Source organism: Platichthys flesus, chromosome 11 (assembly GCF_949316205.1).
Source record: "Platichthys flesus chromosome 11, fPlaFle2.1, whole genome shotgun sequence".
In the NCBI taxonomy this organism is placed as follows: Eukaryota; Metazoa; Chordata; class Actinopteri; order Pleuronectiformes; family Pleuronectidae; genus Platichthys; species Platichthys flesus.
Genome location: NC_084955.1, coordinates 11,995,933 through 12,015,459, shown reverse-complemented (window position 1 = coordinate 12,015,459; position 19,527 = coordinate 11,995,933). Strand labels below are relative to the sequence as shown.

Here is a 19,527-nt window from a genome sequence, read left to right as displayed (position 1 = left end):
GTCACTCCACTCAGTCCATTCTAAGAAATATGTTAGTTAAACGTCTCGTTTATTATTTCCTCCACCGTATGAGTCATTCGGGATCGCACTCGCCACTCAGTCCCACCCAACCGGTACCAGTCCAGCCTCTTATTGTATCCAACTGTAAATATGTGGCTGGTCTTCTATAGATGAATCCAAACATAAAAATGTGACTTTCAGCTGTGTTTACAGCCAGAGATCATAAATGCGCATATGAATATCTGGGCTTTCAGACACTTGGATGATGCCACAGGAACAGTATGGCATCTCTTGTTTTATTATGTGTGAAGAAGTGGTCACAATTGACTTAAATTGTATTGGATGCAACTGCAACACTGTTTACCCCTGAAACTCCAAACATTTTTTCGAGACTCAAACACTTCACCCACCCCTCCATCGGCATAGTGGAGAGTAGATAATGACCAACTTTTCATCTATCAGTGAACTTTCCCTTTAAACAGAAGGGAGGGGTCTGCCTCAGTGGAGGAGGAGGAGTACTGCATAATTTACAGAGAAATGAAACCACTAGTAACCTTTAATAACAAAGTGTAGTTCGTGCAAAAACACACTCGACAGAGCTGCGCTTCCACATTCCAGCAGGTACAGTTCAACTCATGATAATGTTCCGATGTTCTAGAATATTTACAAGTACATGTTAAATGTTGTGAAGTTTTTAAATCCAGAGAGGAATGACTGGTAGCTGTGAATCAACTTATTGAGAGTTGTTTTTTGTTTTCCCGAAACTTCAGTTTCCTGCGAGAGGCATACCAGTCATTTCATGATCTGCTTGCCATCAGAAAGTATCTGATGTGAAATCAGTTTTTAAATTGTTGTTGTTCGTGCTCTTTAAAATGACAAATCCCAGCAGGAAAAAAAGACATTTTTATTTGCTCAGTAAGACTTAGATATTGCCGCATATCACATATGAAAGATATTATATATTAATAGATATAACATACAGTCAAAGTTTTCATGTACTTTGTCATGTTCATCCCGTTCGGAGATGGCTTGTTGTTGTTAATCTTATTCATTAAAGTGAATGATTTTATGACTAGTTTTTTTCCATGAAAGCCCAGCAGGGCCAGTCTTTCCTACAGGCGACATAGGCGGTTGCCTAGGGCGCCACTCAGAGGGGGGCACCAAAAACTGCGCAGGCAGAGTTTTTTGCGCCCCCTTCTATATGTGGTATGGCCCAAAATATTGTATTTAATTACTTTGACAGTATTTTAAGTAGTTTCATTAGAGAAATCAATGACAGCAGCGCTCAGAAGTAACGTTTGGCAGTTGCACCCCGTCCTGTCTCTGTGGGGGCTCCGCCCACATGCCAGATAGAGGTCTGGATGAGGAACTGAATGCTCCGTGTCTTTACTGCTGCTGCATTCATCCTGTATTCTACAGGTTAGTAATGGGTGAGAGTCACCTACGTTAGCTCCTAAAGCCTCGCTTGATCACCACGGGTGTCATTGAGACGTGTTGACTGGTAAAACTTAGAAACTCCGCTGGGCAGTGAGGGGGGAGACAGTCGCGCACTAGGTGGGCGGGGCTACATTCGCCTGTATAGGTGTTTATTTTACCTGCACGTCGTCTTGCAGGCGGGTCGGGATTGTATATTGTTTACTTTACAGTGTGTAGTTCAGCTCCGACACACACAGACTCTGTAATTCATGAATTGTTATTTTGCGTTATAAAGACAGTTATAAGCTAATGTTCAATAGTTCTATATTGTAAATGTTTATATTTCTTTATGAGTGAAAATGTATATTAAGATGTTTGGAGGAAAGAGACACCATAATAATTGAATGTATGTTTTATGCACTTTAAAATGCAGTTACACTCAAAGAAATGCTTGTACTTGAAATTGTGTTTAATTTGAATAAGATGCAGTCTGGATGTGGAACTGAAGGCTCTGTGTTGTTATTGCTGCTGCATTCCTGCTGTATTCTACAGATATACTTTGTTGCAGTGGTATCAATTTTGGGACACATAACATATATCTCCAACCAATATTTTGACTTAAAAAAATGAATCTAACATTAGGGTAAAATGAGGCAAAAATCGAGGTACATACCTCCTTGGTGTTGTCAGAACATGCTAGCACATTGAGGCTTATGGTTAGAGTGTATGTGTCCAAGCAACTTCGAGGAAGAAAGAAATAATTTTATAAAAAGTTTTCGTGGAGAATCGTTTTGAGATATATTTTTTTTGAGAGGGGGGGGAGGGGGCGCCAGGAGTGAAGCTTGCCTAGAGCGCCAAATATGCTAGGGCCGGCCCTGAAGCCCAGTATGACAAAAGTGACTTAATGATCTATTGCCAACAGAAATTGTTTTATCTGACATGAATTAATCTGCACTGTTTATAGTTCCAGTCTTCTTTGTGAATAATTATATGTTTGTGTAAAATGTCCAAAACAAAAAGCAATAAAATGTCTATGTTTCCTAGACTCTCCTCTCCTCTAAATATGGCCTCAGCTAGTGGGTTCCTGTCTGAAGATCAGTTCATGTGCTCCATCTGTCTGGATTTCTTCACCGAGCCAGTTTCTATCCCATGCGGGCACAACTTCTGCAAGGCCTGTATCAGCACGCACTGGAAAGGCAAAGAGCAGTGTGAGTGTCCGCTGTGCAAAGAGAAGTACAGCAAAGGACTCAAGCTCTGCGTCAACACCGGTTTCAGGGAGGTGGTGGAGAACTTCAGGAAACAAAGTGTCTCAGCTAATAATGATGTCCTCGTCAAAGCGGGACAGGTGCCATGTGACCGCTGCACTGGCAAGAAGCTCAGAGCCTCGAAAACCTGTTTGGTTTGTCTGGCCTCTTTTTGTGAAACACACCTTGAGCCTCACCGGAGAATCGCTGCATTACAGAAGCACAAACTGGCCGATCCTTTGCAGGACCTGGGGAGCAATGTGTGCAAGGAGCATAACAGGATGTTAGAGCTCTTCTGCAGGGATGATTTAACCCGTGTTTGTGTCCAGTGTACAGAACATAGAGCTCATGATAAGGTCCCTTTAGAGAAGGAGTACGAAGAGACGAAGGCTCAGCTGGAGCAGAAGAAGGAGGAAGTGCAGGAGATGATTCAAGAGCGACAAAGGAAGGTCCAGGAGCTAATAGATGATGTGGACATGAGGAGGAAACACAAAGATGAAGCAAAGGTGAATAGTTCTCAGGTATTCTCTACTTTTTTAGTGTCTTTTGACAGAGGCCTGCATGGGCTGGTGAGGGAGCTTGAGGAGAAGCAGAGAGCAGCAACTGGAGAGAGAAATCATCAAGCTCCAGAGTAGAATCACTAAGCTGGAGAGCATCTCACACACTGAAGACCACCTCCAGCTCATCAAGCGCTTCCTGTCCTGCTCCTCCTCCCTCCCACGCACCAAGAACTGGTCTGATGTCAGTATCAGCGGCCAGCACCGTGTGGAAGATGTCAAGAGAGCGCTGACAGAGCTGGAGGAGACGCTCGCTAAAGAGACGGAGCGAGCTAGCCGGGAATTGAGGGTTAGTTGTGATAAAATCATCGGTGAACAAACGGAAAAACGGGTCTACACACACATGGACCTAGAGATGCTGCCCGAAGGCACAAAGTTGGAGGTAATCCGGCAGCGGTTTGAGGTTGACATGACATTGATCCTCACACTGCAAGTGATCTGCTCGTGTTTTCAGAGGATTTAAAACAAGTTCAAATTCCTCATGTTGTGTGGATTTCAAATATCCCGAAGAAGTTCAACAAATATGCCTACGTGTTGGGAAATCAGGGCTTGTCTGAAGGTAAATTCTACTATGAGGTGCAGGTCACAAGGAAGACCGCATGGGATTTAGGAGTAGCTAGAGAGTCGGTGCGTGGGAAGAAGACAATCACGCCTAACCCGAGGGAGGGAGTCTGGACCATTAGATTGAGGAACAGAGACAAATACTCGGCTCTGAAATGTCTGAATGTCTCCGTCAACCTCCGATTGATGAACAAACCAGAGAGGGTCGGGGTGTTTGTGGATCATGAGCAGGGGCTGGTGTCCTTCTATGATGTGGACACTTCAAATCTGATCTACTCTTTCACTGGTTGCACATTCAATGAAAAAATCGACCCATTCTTCAGCCCCGGTCTCCCTGAGGATGGTATAAATAGTGGCCCCCTGGTCCTCTCACCAGCCCCCCTCAAAATCTCGACCACCAGAGAAGAAGAATCAACAATGCGGGAAACAGGAACATTTTATGCCTTGATTTTTTTTCTTGTTGCTGTGTTCTTTCATTTCATTGGGTGGCTGTGAATCATTAAGTAGAGTGGGTTGTCCACTAAAAAGGTTAATGGTTTGATCCCCGGCTCCTCAATTCGGTGTACCAAGTGTCCATGGTCAAAATACTGACGCCATATTGTACCTCACAGTTTGTTGTAGGCAGCCTCTGATTTTCTCAAACGAGTCCTTATCCCATAAATGTATGTTTTTTAGTTTCTGTCTGTATTGTGTTAGTGAAATTTATTTATTGTTAAAAAAAACTAGACCAGTCACTCACTGAGATCACAGCACTGATCGACCCATCTACAATCCACGCCAGCCGCTCTATTACCCAGCCTAAATCAAAGACTTCACAACAAACACACACACCCAGGCTCCAGGACATTACATTTGGGTTCTCAGTGTGAAAAAGAAAAAAGTACTACACAGGTCAAGATGTACAGAACTTCACATTTTAATATTTTAAGAATGGAATTAATTTCTTGACTCTTTATGAGTGAAATCAAAGAGCCGCTGAGACTAAAGGGGTGGAGAGCTGGGTCGTCCACGAATCAGAAGACGGGTGTTTCAAGCCCCTGCTCCTTCGGTCTGCACTCTGAAATATTCTTAGCCAAAACACTGACCTGAATCCCCCCTGACAGCTGTGCCGAAAGTGTATGAATGGTGTGAGAGTGAAGAAGCACTGTGTATAGAGGCTTTCTAAGAATGTGTATGTGAATGTAACTATTACTGTAAAGCACTTTACAGTATACAGTTCATTCACCAAATACTATCATAGAGTGGTATAACACCAAAAACATGCTGACAGAACTACAGTAAGAGGAGTATAAAATACAGACACATAACCAGAAGTTATGACATTATTCATTGCTCAACTTAAATTTAATAACCAAATTACACTCATAAACTGTTGGGTTTAACCTGCGGGTATACATTCTCATGTCTTTCTAATTACTTGAAGTTCAAGCATGGAAACCTGTTCTGCATTAGAGAGAATATTTGTGGAGTGATTCATCGCATTTCAGTGGCGGTGGCATTAAAACGTTCCTGTGACGTTAACCCTTTAGGAGCAGAGACTGTATTTTTGTCGTGTCTCTCTGTTTTTTAGAGTCAATTGTGCGTTCCCATTCCTCTTTAAGACTACACCCACACCCACACCCCCACACACGCACACACACACAGAATGATTCACAATGATATGTTCACTCCTACTGTCTACTTAAAGTGACATTTAAATATGAAAAGAATGTCCCAAGCTGAAATCTGATTGGTGTTTGGCCGATATCTTCTGTGAGACATGTAGAAAATGTATACTGCAATCCCTACGTCTTTGCACAGTTTCAGTCCGGACTGAGCCGACCAACTGACAAACTATCATTGCCTGAATCCACGTCACAAGCATCTGTCTTTCTTATGTTTAAATCATTTCGCTGACTCTTTAATCTGAAAATATTTTTACTGAGTGCAACACAGGAATAAGCTTCAAATCCTACATCAACAAACACAGACGACATACCACAAACCTGTGCACGGCAGAAACCGCCACATGTGTGCAACCAGACATGTCGACCACAGTGTTAGTCCCCCCGCTGATTCCAGCTCACTGATGAGCTGAGGTTTCCACTGAGGAGCTATTCTAAGAAGCAGGAGCAATTCTACAGGGAATAAGAGAGGGTTTCCATTGTAACCCTCCAGGTGGGGTTCACTGAGAGAGGTCAGAGGTCACCAACCCAAGGGGGGGCCCGGGGTCTTTTGATCCTATTTTGATGGCTTGTACATCCTGATCTGTTAAAAAGGGAATCCACAGGAAGAGGTCTAGCCTAAATGCACGTGTGGAAACTTTCAGAGCATTGAATATCATAGACTACGTTCAAGGATAATCAGCGCAAATACTTCTCTAGGATTTGAATTGTGCATACAGCACACAAGATTAAACACATTTTTTAAATCAAATACAAAGACCAAATAGTTAGTTCAAAATTTGTTGACAAAGCTGATGAGTCTCCCAGTGCTGATGAATGTAGAGCAGCCATACTGTTAGTATGAGGTGAAAGTTACTTATGGGAACTGTTGGAGTAAAGTCCTTCCACTCATACACAAATCATCACCTCAACTATCAGCCCAGTTATCTGCAGGCACTGTGGCTTGATAAATGCACCTCCTCCCCACCACCAGCATCAATAAAAATGATTTATGATTAAATGACACGTAAGAGATTCAAACGTTGATACAAAAAAATACACTTTTTATTTATGTTGACTTTTGCAGATACAGAAATAAGCAGTCTGACGTATATTCGAAGTGAAAAAAAAAAAAAAAACAATATATGCAATTACATTTCTAGCATTTAACACTGTGTATTTGATACACACTCAGTCCAACCAACTATACAGCAAGTATTTACAAAACTTTTGTCATTATACAAATAGCTGTTGTTTATGTGCACTACTTTTAACAAAAAGCGTATTAATATCTAAAAGCATACATGTGCTTTCATTGCAACTGGGGTAGGATTTCTAAGCAGATGTAAGGAATGACACCCATCACCACAGTGACCTCTCTTTCATAGATTGAACGCTTCGCTGGGACCTGGTCAGAGTTTACAGTCCAGTTATTTAAAAAATGTGACCCATGGTTGGAAAGTTCCCACAGCAGTGCCATGGAAAGCTAAAAGTCCCAGCTAAGCTCGTCTATTTCCTTCTGCCTTCTTGCCGCTGTTTTGATAATTTTCATCCTTATTTACTTTTTTGTAGATTAAGGTGACAAAATGTCACTGTACGGCCAGTGATTGAATTAAAAGACACACAGTACATGAAGATGTTGGCGTACATAGCTTTCTTCCTTATTCATTTAGGTTGAGCACAACTATACTCTACTTGATCTCCAGAATTGGAGAGAATCAACCCGTCTCAAGGGTTAAGTGCTTTACTTTGCAATAGTGGATATGACACTAATTTGTCCACAGGATGATACAAGATAAAATACCTCTGCAGATATAGAGCTATTTCATTCTCTATGATCTTTACCTGAAATGCATGCCACACTTTATCGGCCTACATACTGTTTGTATTATGTTGTGGACAGTCTCCATCTAATATCTTAATATTAAGTTTTGAGTAAATGCAACTCACGTTTGTAAAATGAAGGATGCAAACCTTGAGGAATCCCTGCATTTAGAGACACAGTCTTCACCTACAATCTGGATTTTACTGTACATTATTACCTTATTATTATTATCTTATGTTGACCTATAACCTCATGCCGCTGTATCCCATCTCTGACTGCTGCCACGCGGCATTCTCTCTGGGGCAGTGGTTGTGGCAAACGCAGGTAAGGATCGCCATGACTGGCCTCTTGGCGATTTTACCGTTGGCACACTGGAAATCCACCAGAGCAGTCCTGGTTCTGTGGGGGGTACAGCAGCGGCCGTCTGTGCAGGAGCCACAGTAGCGAGGCTTGTAGACCTGGACGCTGGTGCAGTTCTTGTAGGAGAGGTGGACGGCCTGTTCGCTCCTCACCATCCTCTGGCACTTGCTGCCTCTCTGCGGGGAGAGAAAGAACTATTCACTGACTGAATGACACATGGAACTGATTACAAACTACAGGAGCTCAAAACATTCTCATCGAACTCCCATAGATGATGAAGAAATTAAGAAACTCATTCAGAAATGATGCAGCAAGTAGATTCTCAAAAGAGAAAAGTTACCTTCAGCTGAGTCAGCTGTAGCTGATCCTGCAGGTTGTCACAGGGTCTGATCATACACAGCCGGGTCTGCTTCACCATCTCGCACCGGCGGTTCTTATTGGTCACTCTGGTGGACACCCCCATGCCGCAGCTCTGGGAGCAGGCGCCCCACTCTGTGGTCTGCTCGATGCAGTTCAGGCTGAGGTCCCAGCTGTCGACGCCCACCGTCTCCTCCTCACGATAGGCTAAAGGAACATAGATAGAAGGAATATGGGTTAGCGCGATAGCTTTAAATTCAAAGAAGTTAAAGCTGTTATGTTTAACGTTTTAAAAGTGAACAATAACACATCCAAGAATATTATAGTAATACAATATTTAGAAATTTAATATGCAGAATTCTTAATCTTGAAGAGTAAATCCTCTTCAAACAAACGTTTGTGAGTATATTCTGAGAAAACCAGTGACCAACATGATCACTGACTTCCTTGTGTGTGACTGAAACTAGCTGAGTGGTGTATTACACTACTTCAACACAGCTTCTTTCCTTTGTGTTTCCTCCTCTCTTCTCATGCCTTATTCTAGTTTCCTCCTTCCCTTGGATCTTGCTCCCTAACCCCAGAACAGCTATGTGAAATGTACATAACCTTTTAACTCTGTCTCACACTCGAGTGCGACTGGAGCTGTGACTGCATGTGTGTCTCTCTCTGTATGTCCAGCCCATGGCCCGTGTCATCTCAGTCCACTCACCTGCCAGAGCAAAGCCGACCAGTGTACTGGCCTTCGCTTGGGGCTCGCACACCCATTTCTCGCAGCACTCCCCGGGAACCTGGATCTTTCGTGGCATGGGGCAGTCAGGCCCGGGCAACATCACATCCAAGTTGCAGCGGGGCAAGCAGCCGATCTGTCCGTCACGACACACACACTGGTACTTACAGCTGGGGAAGAAGGTCTGACCGTTTTGGTAGACGGAACCACCCAAAACACACACATGTCCCTTATGAGCTGCAGGAAAGAGAGAAAGTCGCAGAAAGGTTTTGTTTAATTGTCTACGTACTTAGTATTTGCCTCGTTCTGGACATCTTGTTTGCATTTGTGAATGACAGCTCAAACAACAGCCCCCTCACCTGCACAGATGCCGGCCCTCTTGTGAACGTCCGCCGTGTAGTCACACCGCAGGCCTTTCCGTGTGTCGCAGGGGTTCGTCTCAGAGCAGATCTGTCCTTTCTGACGGGCGCACACCAGGCAGCAGGCACAGTCGTCCAGGATCAGGGGCACCCCAGGGAGACACATGGGGGGCTCCTTAGGACACAGGCATCTCCGTGGACATGCCTGGGACCAGACGACTGCAAACACCTGAGAGAATCAAAGTTGCTCCGTTAATGTTATTATAGCCTCCAAGACAAATTAATGTCTGATTATTGACAACCGGGATAAAATATCAAGTTTTTTATAAATGTGCATGTCTAAGCTTAATGTAATTTATTAAATATTAACTATTATTTATGTAAAACTGATAAATGCCTTTTCAGGTGACACCTAATGCAGTCTTTCAGACATACAAAGATCTTTTTAGAAAAGAATCACAGAATATATAAGAAAATATTTTGTACGGTAATGTCATATGGCAAATAATGTGACAAATTGTATAATTAACCGAAAAGCAAAATGAAGCTTCAGGAAACTTCAATAACATTTGCTTATTGAAACTTATTTTTGATGAAAGAAGTGGAAGCTTTGTGATTGAAGCTAGTCTCATCAATGAAAGGAAACAGAATCTTCCTTTCTTCTTCAACAGTGAAATAAAAATTTGTGATAAAAATGCTTCTACCATTTAAACCAGGTGCTTCAATATAAAAATATAAAACACTCGGTTATGGTTTTAAATTCTTACCTGCGCAGTCAAAAAAAAGAAAAATAGAGCTCCATTTGAAAGACTGGATATATTCATGTTGAAGAAGAGCAGAAGCAAAAATATATCTGCAGTCAATGAAGTGTTGTGTTGTCTTCGCAGGATCTGATGTGAGTCCTTTGGTTCAGGGAGAAGCGCTCACTCCTCTCTGGCTGTGATGTAGCAGAAGGTTGTACACTCTTTGTCATTCTGGCTCAGGACTGCCGAGATGAGGACCTTATATAGCGGAGCTGTCCTGCTGGCACCATGACGACAAACAAGAAGGAATGCCGGAGGAAGACGAGAGTCACCTTTTATTGTGAGATCCTGTCAAAGTGCGCAACACACAAACACACAGCAAGGTTTCACACTTTACAATTTAAGATTCTGATAACGTATTTTTATTTTATGTACACATTTAATAGATTCAAGGTATCTATTTCAATACTAATGGCTGTAAATTATATACTTTATATACATTTGTCGTTAAGTCAGTATAACTAATTTTCTTCCAGTAAACTTTGTTCTTAATAAAGTGTTATTTCTGTCATCTTATTACATGGGTCTCTTTATTCCCACCGACACTGGGTGGTGAACCTTTGACCTTTTTCCAAACCCCACCTGGGAGGTCAGAACGGAAAAACCCTCTTATTCCCAGGAGAAATGTTTCTGCTTCCTAAAATAGAAACACAGTCAAACACTGTGGTCGACACATCTGGTCAGAGATGCGTATAATGGTTTCTCCCTGGCAGAGGTATGTGGACAGACTTCAGGGGGAAGCTGTGGGGATCTGTGAGTGGAGAGCATTCGAAGAGATCAATGAGTTTTGATTCCAGTCCTGCAAAAAAGCGAGATTTACACAACTCCCCAATATACTTTACAGACTTTACAGAATTATACCCTTAAGAAGGCGGGACAACTAAAGCAGGAAGTTGGTGGAAATGGGTGACAGTTTGGACACATTGTCTGTTAGAGACACAGCTAATGAGAAAAACACAACGGGCCAAAGCTTCTGGCCTGATGTGACCAAGTAACAAACCTAGCGTGAAGCTAAATGTTATCCTGCTGGTAAAGTTAGTAGCCTCTAGTTGTTGGTGACCTTGTGACCTTTTCACAAATGTGGATGTGTTGTTCTAAAGAAACAACTCAAACACACCAAGATCCCCCAGGGCTGTCAGATACCACAACGAAACCAGGTTTCTCAACTGCACGACAACACACAGCTGGTCCCAGGTAAGCTAGCTTACTTTGCTAACTCTGCTAAGGTTTAATGCTAGTTTATTTAGCAGTGTCATAGCAAGATGGCTCCAGGGCCTCAGCACTTATCTAAGTGTGACCTGCAGGTGACAAATATGGAATGTAATTCTGGTTTGCTAGAGGTGACAGACTGATTATAATCAGTGTGAAAACAGACCTGTTTCACAGCAGCCATTTTGACATGAAATAGTACAAAACACAAGTTTTACTTATGATGTTAATGAAGGTTACAGAGCCTGACTTATTAAGCTGTCTTCTATGGATTTTTTTAGCGATAAAAAAAAAGTCGTACAGGAAAATGTTACATTTACAAAAAAAAATATTTCTTTAGATTAAATATAAACATACATTCACATTTATTGGTACATGTCGGTAAACATAAATGCTAACAAAGATAAGCCTGTGAAAGGCTCACATCGCCATAACTGTTATTAGATGTGAAAATGAAAGAAACATTACTAAGGAAACACCATTTTAAGAAGAGATTATTGTGTTTAGTATAATGTTATTAATCCAGAACACTTATTTAAAATGTATCTGATATCTGTTGAAAGAAGGTTTGTGAAATAGGGATTAGAATTATGTAAATACTAAATACAGGCATTTATTTGAAGGAGACAGTAATTATAAGCTGATGTGTTGTAGGAGTTGAGTGTTCTACATTTTTCTATTCCTGTAACTTGACTTGTATCATTTGGTTACACCCACTGCTACCATTTGCATTTATTTGTGATCTGTTGACATAGTCATTTCTTAGTCTTGGCACCTTGGTATCTAAAATATGTGACTTAGAAACTATTTACAGTCACCCTGAAAATGATTTATCCAAAACATCTATATCAATGAAACATTTGGCCTCCAAACACTTTTCTGACCTGTCCTTTTTCAAGAAAAAGAAGTGAGGTTTGGGATGTCAGGAGAATGACCTGTTATTCCAACAGGCAGTGGATGGCTCTGCCAAGATCTTATTTGAGTGTTGACAGTTGGCAGGTGGAAGTCGAAGAATGTCGAACTTGGCATGGCTGTGTTTGCAGACTGTTTGGATCTATGCTCTTTTACATTTCTATGGAACAACTCTTTAATAGTCACTTACTGCCGGGGAAAAGGTGCATTTGGTTGTCTTTAATTGTCACACAGTAACTTGTTGTGCAGCTGATCTGACAGCTGTTAATGGATGGATTGTGAATAGTTCAAAAAATACCAATGTACATACTGGAAAACGTATTGTTACATGCTTATTTGCTGTGTGACAGCTTGGCACAGTGTGGCAAACTGTGATATGTCCCAGGAACGAGGTGGAAAGTCTGCATACGTACATTCATGGTATCTGTGAAATATTTCCACTACTTTAAAGAGGAGAGGGTTACATATGGAAGAAGACAGACAGGGGTACATGGATCGAGATGGTGTAATAAGAGGAAAAGAGGGAGCTAGCACCTTAAAAAGAGTCTGTCCCTTTTGTTTACAGGGGGTCTTTGGGTTGGATTTGGCTTGTTGAGATTTAAAAAAATTCAGAAATGAATAGGCGTCTTGGATGAGAGGTGAAATCTCTCCCAACTATCTACAGCCCCGTCCAGTTGTCCTTGATCTAACGTTTTTGTTGTCACCACCCGCGTCTTTTAGGTTGCCCTGAAAATTCCCTTCATCCTCCTGTGGTAGGAAATGTTTCAGTATCACTTTACATTGAGGTTTGACACAGTCCTCTCTAAACAAAAACAGATCACACAGTCTGTCTGTCAGCCTGCGGGTTGTTGGTGTTGGACTCTGCTCTCTGGCTTTCAGCCTTTTGCCAAGTGGTCAGGCCACACAGTCGCTGCTCACCAAGATTGGCTCATAGTTTACATGGACAGTCCAAATTCATTTTGCAACTGATGATACACTAACATTTGGGGTCAGCAGTCTGTGTGGCAAAGTCGGCCGAGGTTTAGGCATCTTCTTTGTATCTTTTTTTTATGTGATGCTGGTCTTATCACATCTAGGAGCTTAGATTTTCTTATATTCTCTTTTTATCCAGATTTTTAAGGTTCTTTTGTTTTAACAGTTTATGGTCAACATTATGCTTCCTTGAGTTGGAGCTACGCCAAATGATAAGCGTCAGTCAACTCACGTTCAAACGTTTATTGCAACAGTAGAACAGGTTAGTGTTTGGTGTCTAGACTCCGACTAAAGCACGCCCCTAGATATGATTACAGATATGATGGGAGTGATGAGCAAATACTTGTAACGCGCATGGAACAGTCCATTGTAGTGGGGACTGAGGCGGTAGGGGGGTGCTGAGACCCTAATTTCTCATGAATTATAGTAATTCTGATGCATTTTAGCAAACGGGTTTGCAGAATCAGAATCAGAATCAGAATCAGAATTATTTTTATTGCCATGTATATTTGCACATACAGGAAATTGCCTTGGTGTGGTTGGTGCACTTTACAAACAACAAATTTACAACAATATCGAACAATATAAGAAAACAACAATATATACAGTTAAAGAGTTACGTTCGGTTTTAAGGTGCAGAGATAGTGCCAGTAATATAGAGTTATAAATTCTATATTACTGGCACTATTACATGATAAATTAATGAAAAGTGAAAAAAAATATCTTAACCATAAATGTAACTGTGTGTTTCATGGGGCCCAAGGAATCTGCAGACCTTTGCCCAATGTTTAAGTCCGCCTCTGGTTCCATTCATAGGCTGTGTCTCAATTGAGGGGACTCATCCTTCGAAGTCTGCATTTGAAGACCAATTTTATCAAATCAGTGAAAAGTTAGACTATACTGTTTTGAAGTCTCCTGCAAATGCCTCCCTCAATGCTCGAGAATCGAAGGCTCCAAGACCAATCTACAAAAAGTCTCATGTGAGAGCCTTCACTGCCTCACAGCTACAACCTCAACCATCCAGGAACACTGCATTCACACAATCAGCATGCAAACCTGACCTGGGCCGCGGATGGGCCGTGCACCTATACAGCATTTGACCAAACAGATGAAGCATCTACTAGCTGTTGGCAACCCTCAGATTAACTGGTGACTGTGAGGATAACAAGCAGGGCGGCCGTCTGTCTTTGCCACTTAGTTGTATTCTCTGAACTTAGCTATGTTTCCTGTCTCTCTCTCTAAGTCTTTTGTCCACTCTTTCCCACACACATGTCGTCAGTTTACATTATTTCCTCCACAGATTAAAACATAAAGCTGAGTGCTCTTCTTATTTTCAATTTGCTGTCAGGCGGTGGGTTGAACAGCCTGGGAGGCCACCACAAATCTCTCACTCACGGTTTATTTGTTCTACACCAATGTACATGAGCTGAGACACAGATGTGTCTTATGGTGGGTGGCAGTGGACGGACGAAGTAACTGGCTTCCTCTAATAAAACATGTTGTGTGGAAAAATCTCAGGACGCATGACAAGAGGATGCGCTACGAGAGGCCATGCGCAGGAGGAGACAGTGAATGGAAAATATTAGAGAAGCCTGAGACACGTTGGTTCAACACTGTGTCAGAGCAAAAGAGACTTTTTTTGTAAAACATCTTTTATTGCCATTTATTTTAGAAGATCATTTAATTGATAATCCATAAAGTCCCTGATCATTTTTGTGATCAGGGACTGATGTTCAAATGGTGTTTACAACTAATGATTTTAGCTTTATATTATTATTATATTAGCGAATATATCTCCTTTTTAAAGGTAATACCATCCTTGTGTGTTGGCTGAGAAGTAATGTGAAATGTCAATAGGTCGATAAACGCCAAAGGTAATCCCTCCCTCCACTCATTATCTATACCGCTCTATTGAGGGTTGGGGGGCAGGTGGAGCCAAATCCCTGCTGACATTGGGCGAGAGGTGGGGTCCACCCTGGACAGGTCGTCGGGGTATCACAGGGACAAAGATTCATCCTTGCTCTCATTCACACCTTTTCGGTCAAGTGATAGTCTCCAGTTAACCTCCTGTAACCCCAGTCTACATGTCTTCATGTGGGATGAGAAGAAGAGAAAACCCACCCAGACATGGGGAGAACATGCCAAGTTCACATAGAAAGGCTCTGTTGAACTGGGATTCAACCCCAGAACCGTCTTGCTAACCACTGCACCATCATACAGTATATTAAGGGCATTCTGATCCTAGATGTTGTGAACATGTTTTCCGTTGGAGAAATCCTGTGTGCCCTTGTGAAAGTTAGACAGCTCTGTAGATCACTAACTCAGTGTGTATGGGATGTGAAAATCATTGTCAGATCTTCAACTGTGTCCACTCATTCTACTCATGAACCTGTGTGAAACATCTTACAGAGTCAAACATGGCAAAGTACTTTCCACAAACTCATTGGCTACTGGTGCCAGCGGCCACGTCTCTGAACAGGACTCCCTGTTGAGTGTTCAGTTTGCAGCCACGGCCGTGCTCTGTCTGTTCAATGGAGATGTTTGTTTTAACATCTTCCTCTGGGTTGAAGACTTGAACACCTGGCAGCCACATGGGTGAGATCTCAGAAGAAAACAAACTGAAATACATTGTCCACATTTTGACAGACACTGGTTTAAGCAGAGGACTTGAAACAGAACAATACCAGCAAGGTCCGAGAGATGAAACAATGACTTTTCCTGGAGAATCATTCAATATTTTCTTCTTTGTCTTTTCTGTACACTAACGATTGTTACTGAAGCCAGTTTTTAAATTCATCCCCCAGATGGTTGGAGTTATTGGTTTTATCCCATTTTCACACGTTCTGCTGTCATTCCCTGGTTTGTTTGGGGCAGGGAATGTTAACCTGCAGTGTTTGTCGAACACACGAGACAGTTTCTAGTTTCTAAAGAGTGTGACGTGAAGTGACAAGACTTGCGTCACACTTAATTAAACACAGTGAACACATGTTTTGCAGTGTTTACCCAACACCGTTTTAATTGCACTACCCTAAGGCAGTTTACATTACATTTTCAAAGGGGTGTGTGGTGTACATGCACTTTATGATAGTTGCATACTGAGTCACACTGTTAACAGAGGAACTATCTCTTAGAAAACTCTATCTAAGGGTTAGGGATAAAAGTTTATCGAATAGCAGTCGCCTCAGATCAGATTCATTATTATTCACAACAAGAAAATGACTCGTGGAGAATAATATAAAAATAGTAAGTAATTCATGGGTTGGTCATACATCCACTCAACACTTTTCTGTCTCATTTTCATATTGGTCTATAGATACTATTTTACTTGATTTAGGATGTCAACTAATTAAAATTGTCGGCACAATTTTCTTACTCTTTATCTGACCTTCTGTCGTAAAGGTCACTGAGGTGCTCAGGTGAAACCACGGCAACCAGTGACCTGGCAGATCCATACATTGTCAATTATGTTTGCCGCTCAGCTTATAGGTCTCCTGAACTGCATTTGGCACTGACATTTGGGGAATGGGAGTGGGAACGCTGGGTTTCACCTAGGAGAGGAACAAAAACGCAAACTTAAAGACGGGCAGACGGAGACATTTAAGGGTTACAATTTACAGCACCCTCCCTATTTGTTGTTTACTTTGGCAGCAACCTTTGGAAGCAGTAAAGAAAAGAGAAAAGACTTGAAACATGAAATAGGTCAGGCGCTTGTCCCTGTGAGGGGTCTGGTGCCAGGGCCTTTATAAATGTAACTCTTAGCAAAGCACAAACCGACTTCATGCAGTGTGTGTAAGCTGTTAACTTAATTCTGTGCAGGACAAATTAAATCTTGTCAGGCTCATATTTTCTGTTTGCAGGTTGAGGAAAAAATTTGCCTGCTGACACAACGCAGTGTTAGACACTAGTGTAATTTGTGGCTTAAAGTTAGGTCTCCTGTGTCTGGGCTGTTCTCTTGTGTCCTGCAACCACCATCATCTTATTTCACTTGTGAGGAACGTATACATTCATAGTTATACCTCCATCTTTTGAAGATAACAATGAACCAACCTACTCTAAGTTTATAGATTTGTAATTTAATTGGTGTCAGCAAATTAATTCAACACCCTAAAACTTTAATTTACTGTTAATTGATTTCTTCCTATTTATTGTTATTAAAAAAAAAATCTTCTTTAATATTCACAGCAGAAGACTTTAAAAATGTTTCAATTTCAAAATGTGAATTTCTAAATGTTCATTTTCAAGAGTTGTAGTACTTTTGGCTGGCCACTAGAGGGAAGCATTATGAAACATAATCTTGAAATCCTGCTCACGCTCACTGAATCCATCCCCACTCGCATCAGATCTTACTTCTCTGATTTATAAGCGAATAAATACAAACATAAAAATGTAGCTTTTAGCCATTCTGACTAAATGACAGATGTTTCTGGGAGAAAGTGGACACACACACACACACACACACACACACACACACACACACACACACACACACACACACACACACACACACACACACACACACACACACACACACACACACACACACACACACACACACACACACACACACACACACACTATATACTACAGACACACCAACACACACACACACAGCCCCAGCTCTTCTGCAGGATATTTCAAGGACCTAAGTGAAAGAGAATTCTTACTCATGTCTGCTTTGAGCTTGTATTTGTTCAGTTTCTTGTTGAGCTTCATGATCAGATGATTTATCCACAATAAACCAGGGACGGTTGTAAGGTTTCTAGTTTTCAAAGAATTTCTCCAGAATCTCTGTGCCTATGAAGACATTCATACATACACGTTAAATATGAGTAGAAAGTGTTGAGCCTTTGTCATAATAATGATAGAATTTGTTGCATTATCAAAATAAAGGTTTTTATTTCTTTCATCTTGAAACTCTACTCAGTTTTGCATAACTTGTTTGTGCTGTATTCGTAGCTTCATCTAGAACAGTGAGCCGTGGGGCCCCAGGTGTAGCAGTTGTTAATGTGACAGCAATGGAACCAACCACTAAATAAATGCATCCAATTGGGTCATTACTAAAGAATTAAGTCCCAGCTAACTGCTTGATAACCTGTTTAGGAGATGCAGGAATGGTTCAGGGCTATTTCCCGGTTCAATACAGGTCCCATCTCTGCTTGATGAATGGAATCAATTTTGTTCACTGGAAATTATTTGAACAGGAACAAAATCAGATGGATAAAAAGGCTGTTTTTGTACACAGAGCTGTTATTTTCATAGATTTGTTAATATAACATAAGAGGATGATGTCTGTACATTATGATTATATTCACTGGTGCTTAGAAATGTATTTTGTTCTTTAACCTTTTGGCCAAAAAGACTCAGAGGTCAGATATTTTCTAAAAAGCAGCCAAAACATGGAAATATAGTGAAATAGTCCAGATTCAGTCTGAAATTTCACTTATTTGTTATTGAATTAAACAGGAAAAGCAGAACTTGTGTCTCTACAGATTGTTAAACCAGGTTACAATCAGAGACAGATGCTCATCTCTTCACATTAGATAAACTATATAATGCTACGACTTACCAATATCCGACGATTAAAGTATGATCAGGTAGTATTTAAATTGGTTAGGGGTAAGTCCCAGCTGCTGCTGCACAATAACAGGTAAACCTCCAGTGTGCATTAGATCCTGTGATACAGTGAGGAGCAAAGCTTTCAGCCTGAGTGAGAAACTGTTTGTTCTGCAGCAGCTGTGTGGCAGCTGCTCTGTCCACACTCATACACATAATCATAAAGCCCTTAAAAGGTACAAAACAAAATACACACGCAAACACTCACATGGATGTATCTATTCACCTTATACAAACACACTATTCAAAGTGTCCTTTCTAATGTTTGTCTGTTTAGTGAACACAAACCCACGCAGATACTGTCAAAACACACACCGCAGCTTTTTAAGGGCAATCTGAGGCAAAGTAAAGCTTTTAGGTCTGCACCATTAGCTGTCTCTTAGTGGCCAGAGGGGTTTCCATCTACTTAACCACGTTGATGCTCTCTGTGTCTTTTAGTGAACAAACAGATGATCGCCCTGTCAGCTTATTGTATCAAAAAGCAGAGGGGTCACACTGATATGTGCTGCTGTGAATCCTGTAGATATGAAGCTGTTCAGCTTTAATGTGTGATATTTATATTTGAAGGATCTATGATGATCAACAAACAAAATGTTATAGGTCCTAGATATGAAGGACATTTCTCTGTCTCTCCCTCTGTAACATCTATTTAGAATGGCTCTATAGTAATGTGTTTGAATGGATTCATTGCATGAAATCCAAAGAACAAGATTATGATAATTTATTTCCTTGATCCAATTTATAGCTGATGACAAAATTGTATTAACGAAGACTACTCGTGAAGAGAAACATTACAAATTACTGAATTTATGGATGATACACTAGCAGGTCATGCATAAGATTATTTTAAAGATCATTAAATAATGAATAAATTACAATAAATGGTACATTTTATATAATAGATCAAATTGTTACTTGCCTCAATGAGCAACACTTTATGTATTTAATGTATTTAAAAAGGTTGTTAAA

The 19,527-nt window shown here is 41.1% G+C and overlaps 1 protein-coding gene, 1 long non-coding RNA gene and 1 pseudogene across 2 annotated transcripts; 1 reads left to right on the top strand and 2 right to left on the bottom strand.

Annotated features, from left to right (window-relative positions):
* The first annotated feature begins 545 nt into the window (after positions 1-545).
* LOC133965105 (E3 ubiquitin-protein ligase TRIM21-like) lies at positions 546-5,304 on the top strand (annotated as a pseudogene).
* Positions 5,305-7,374: 2,070 nt separating this feature from the next.
* Positions 7,375-9,921, bottom strand: LOC133965106 (CCN family member 3-like). The gene is made up of 5 exons (XM_062399511.1): positions 9,817-9,921; positions 9,050-9,278; positions 8,673-8,927; positions 7,947-8,170; positions 7,375-7,782 (listed from the first exon to the last, which is right to left on the bottom strand). The coding sequence occupies exons 1-5, from the start codon at positions 9,871-9,873 to the stop codon at positions 7,489-7,491; spliced, it is 1,059 nt and encodes a 352-aa protein (XP_062255495.1). The 5' UTR covers positions 9,874-9,921; the 3' UTR covers positions 7,375-7,488.
* Positions 9,922-15,982: 6,061 nt separating this feature from the next.
* LOC133965107 (uncharacterized) lies at positions 15,983-18,614 on the bottom strand. The gene is made up of 3 exons (XR_009923843.1): positions 18,512-18,614; positions 17,610-17,739; positions 15,983-16,493 (listed from the first exon to the last, which is right to left on the bottom strand). It is a non-coding gene; the product is annotated as an uncharacterized LOC133965107 (long non-coding RNA).
* Positions 18,615-19,527: the final 913 nt, after the last annotated feature.

Excerpts from the sequence above, each read along its gene's own strand:
- LOC133965106 (XM_062399511.1), bottom strand. The coding sequence starts at position 9,873 with ATGAATATATCCAGTCTTTCAAATGGAGCTCTATTTTTCTTTTTTTTG. Across the intron at positions 8,928-9,049 it reads GAGGGCCGGCATCTGTGCAG|CTCATAAGGGACATGTGTGT; the intron begins GTGAGGGGGCTG and ends TCTTTCCTGCAG. Across the intron at positions 8,171-8,672 it reads GGTCGGCTTTGCTCTGGCAG|CCTATCGTGAGGAGGAGACG; the intron begins GTGAGTGGACTG and ends ATGTTCCTTTAG.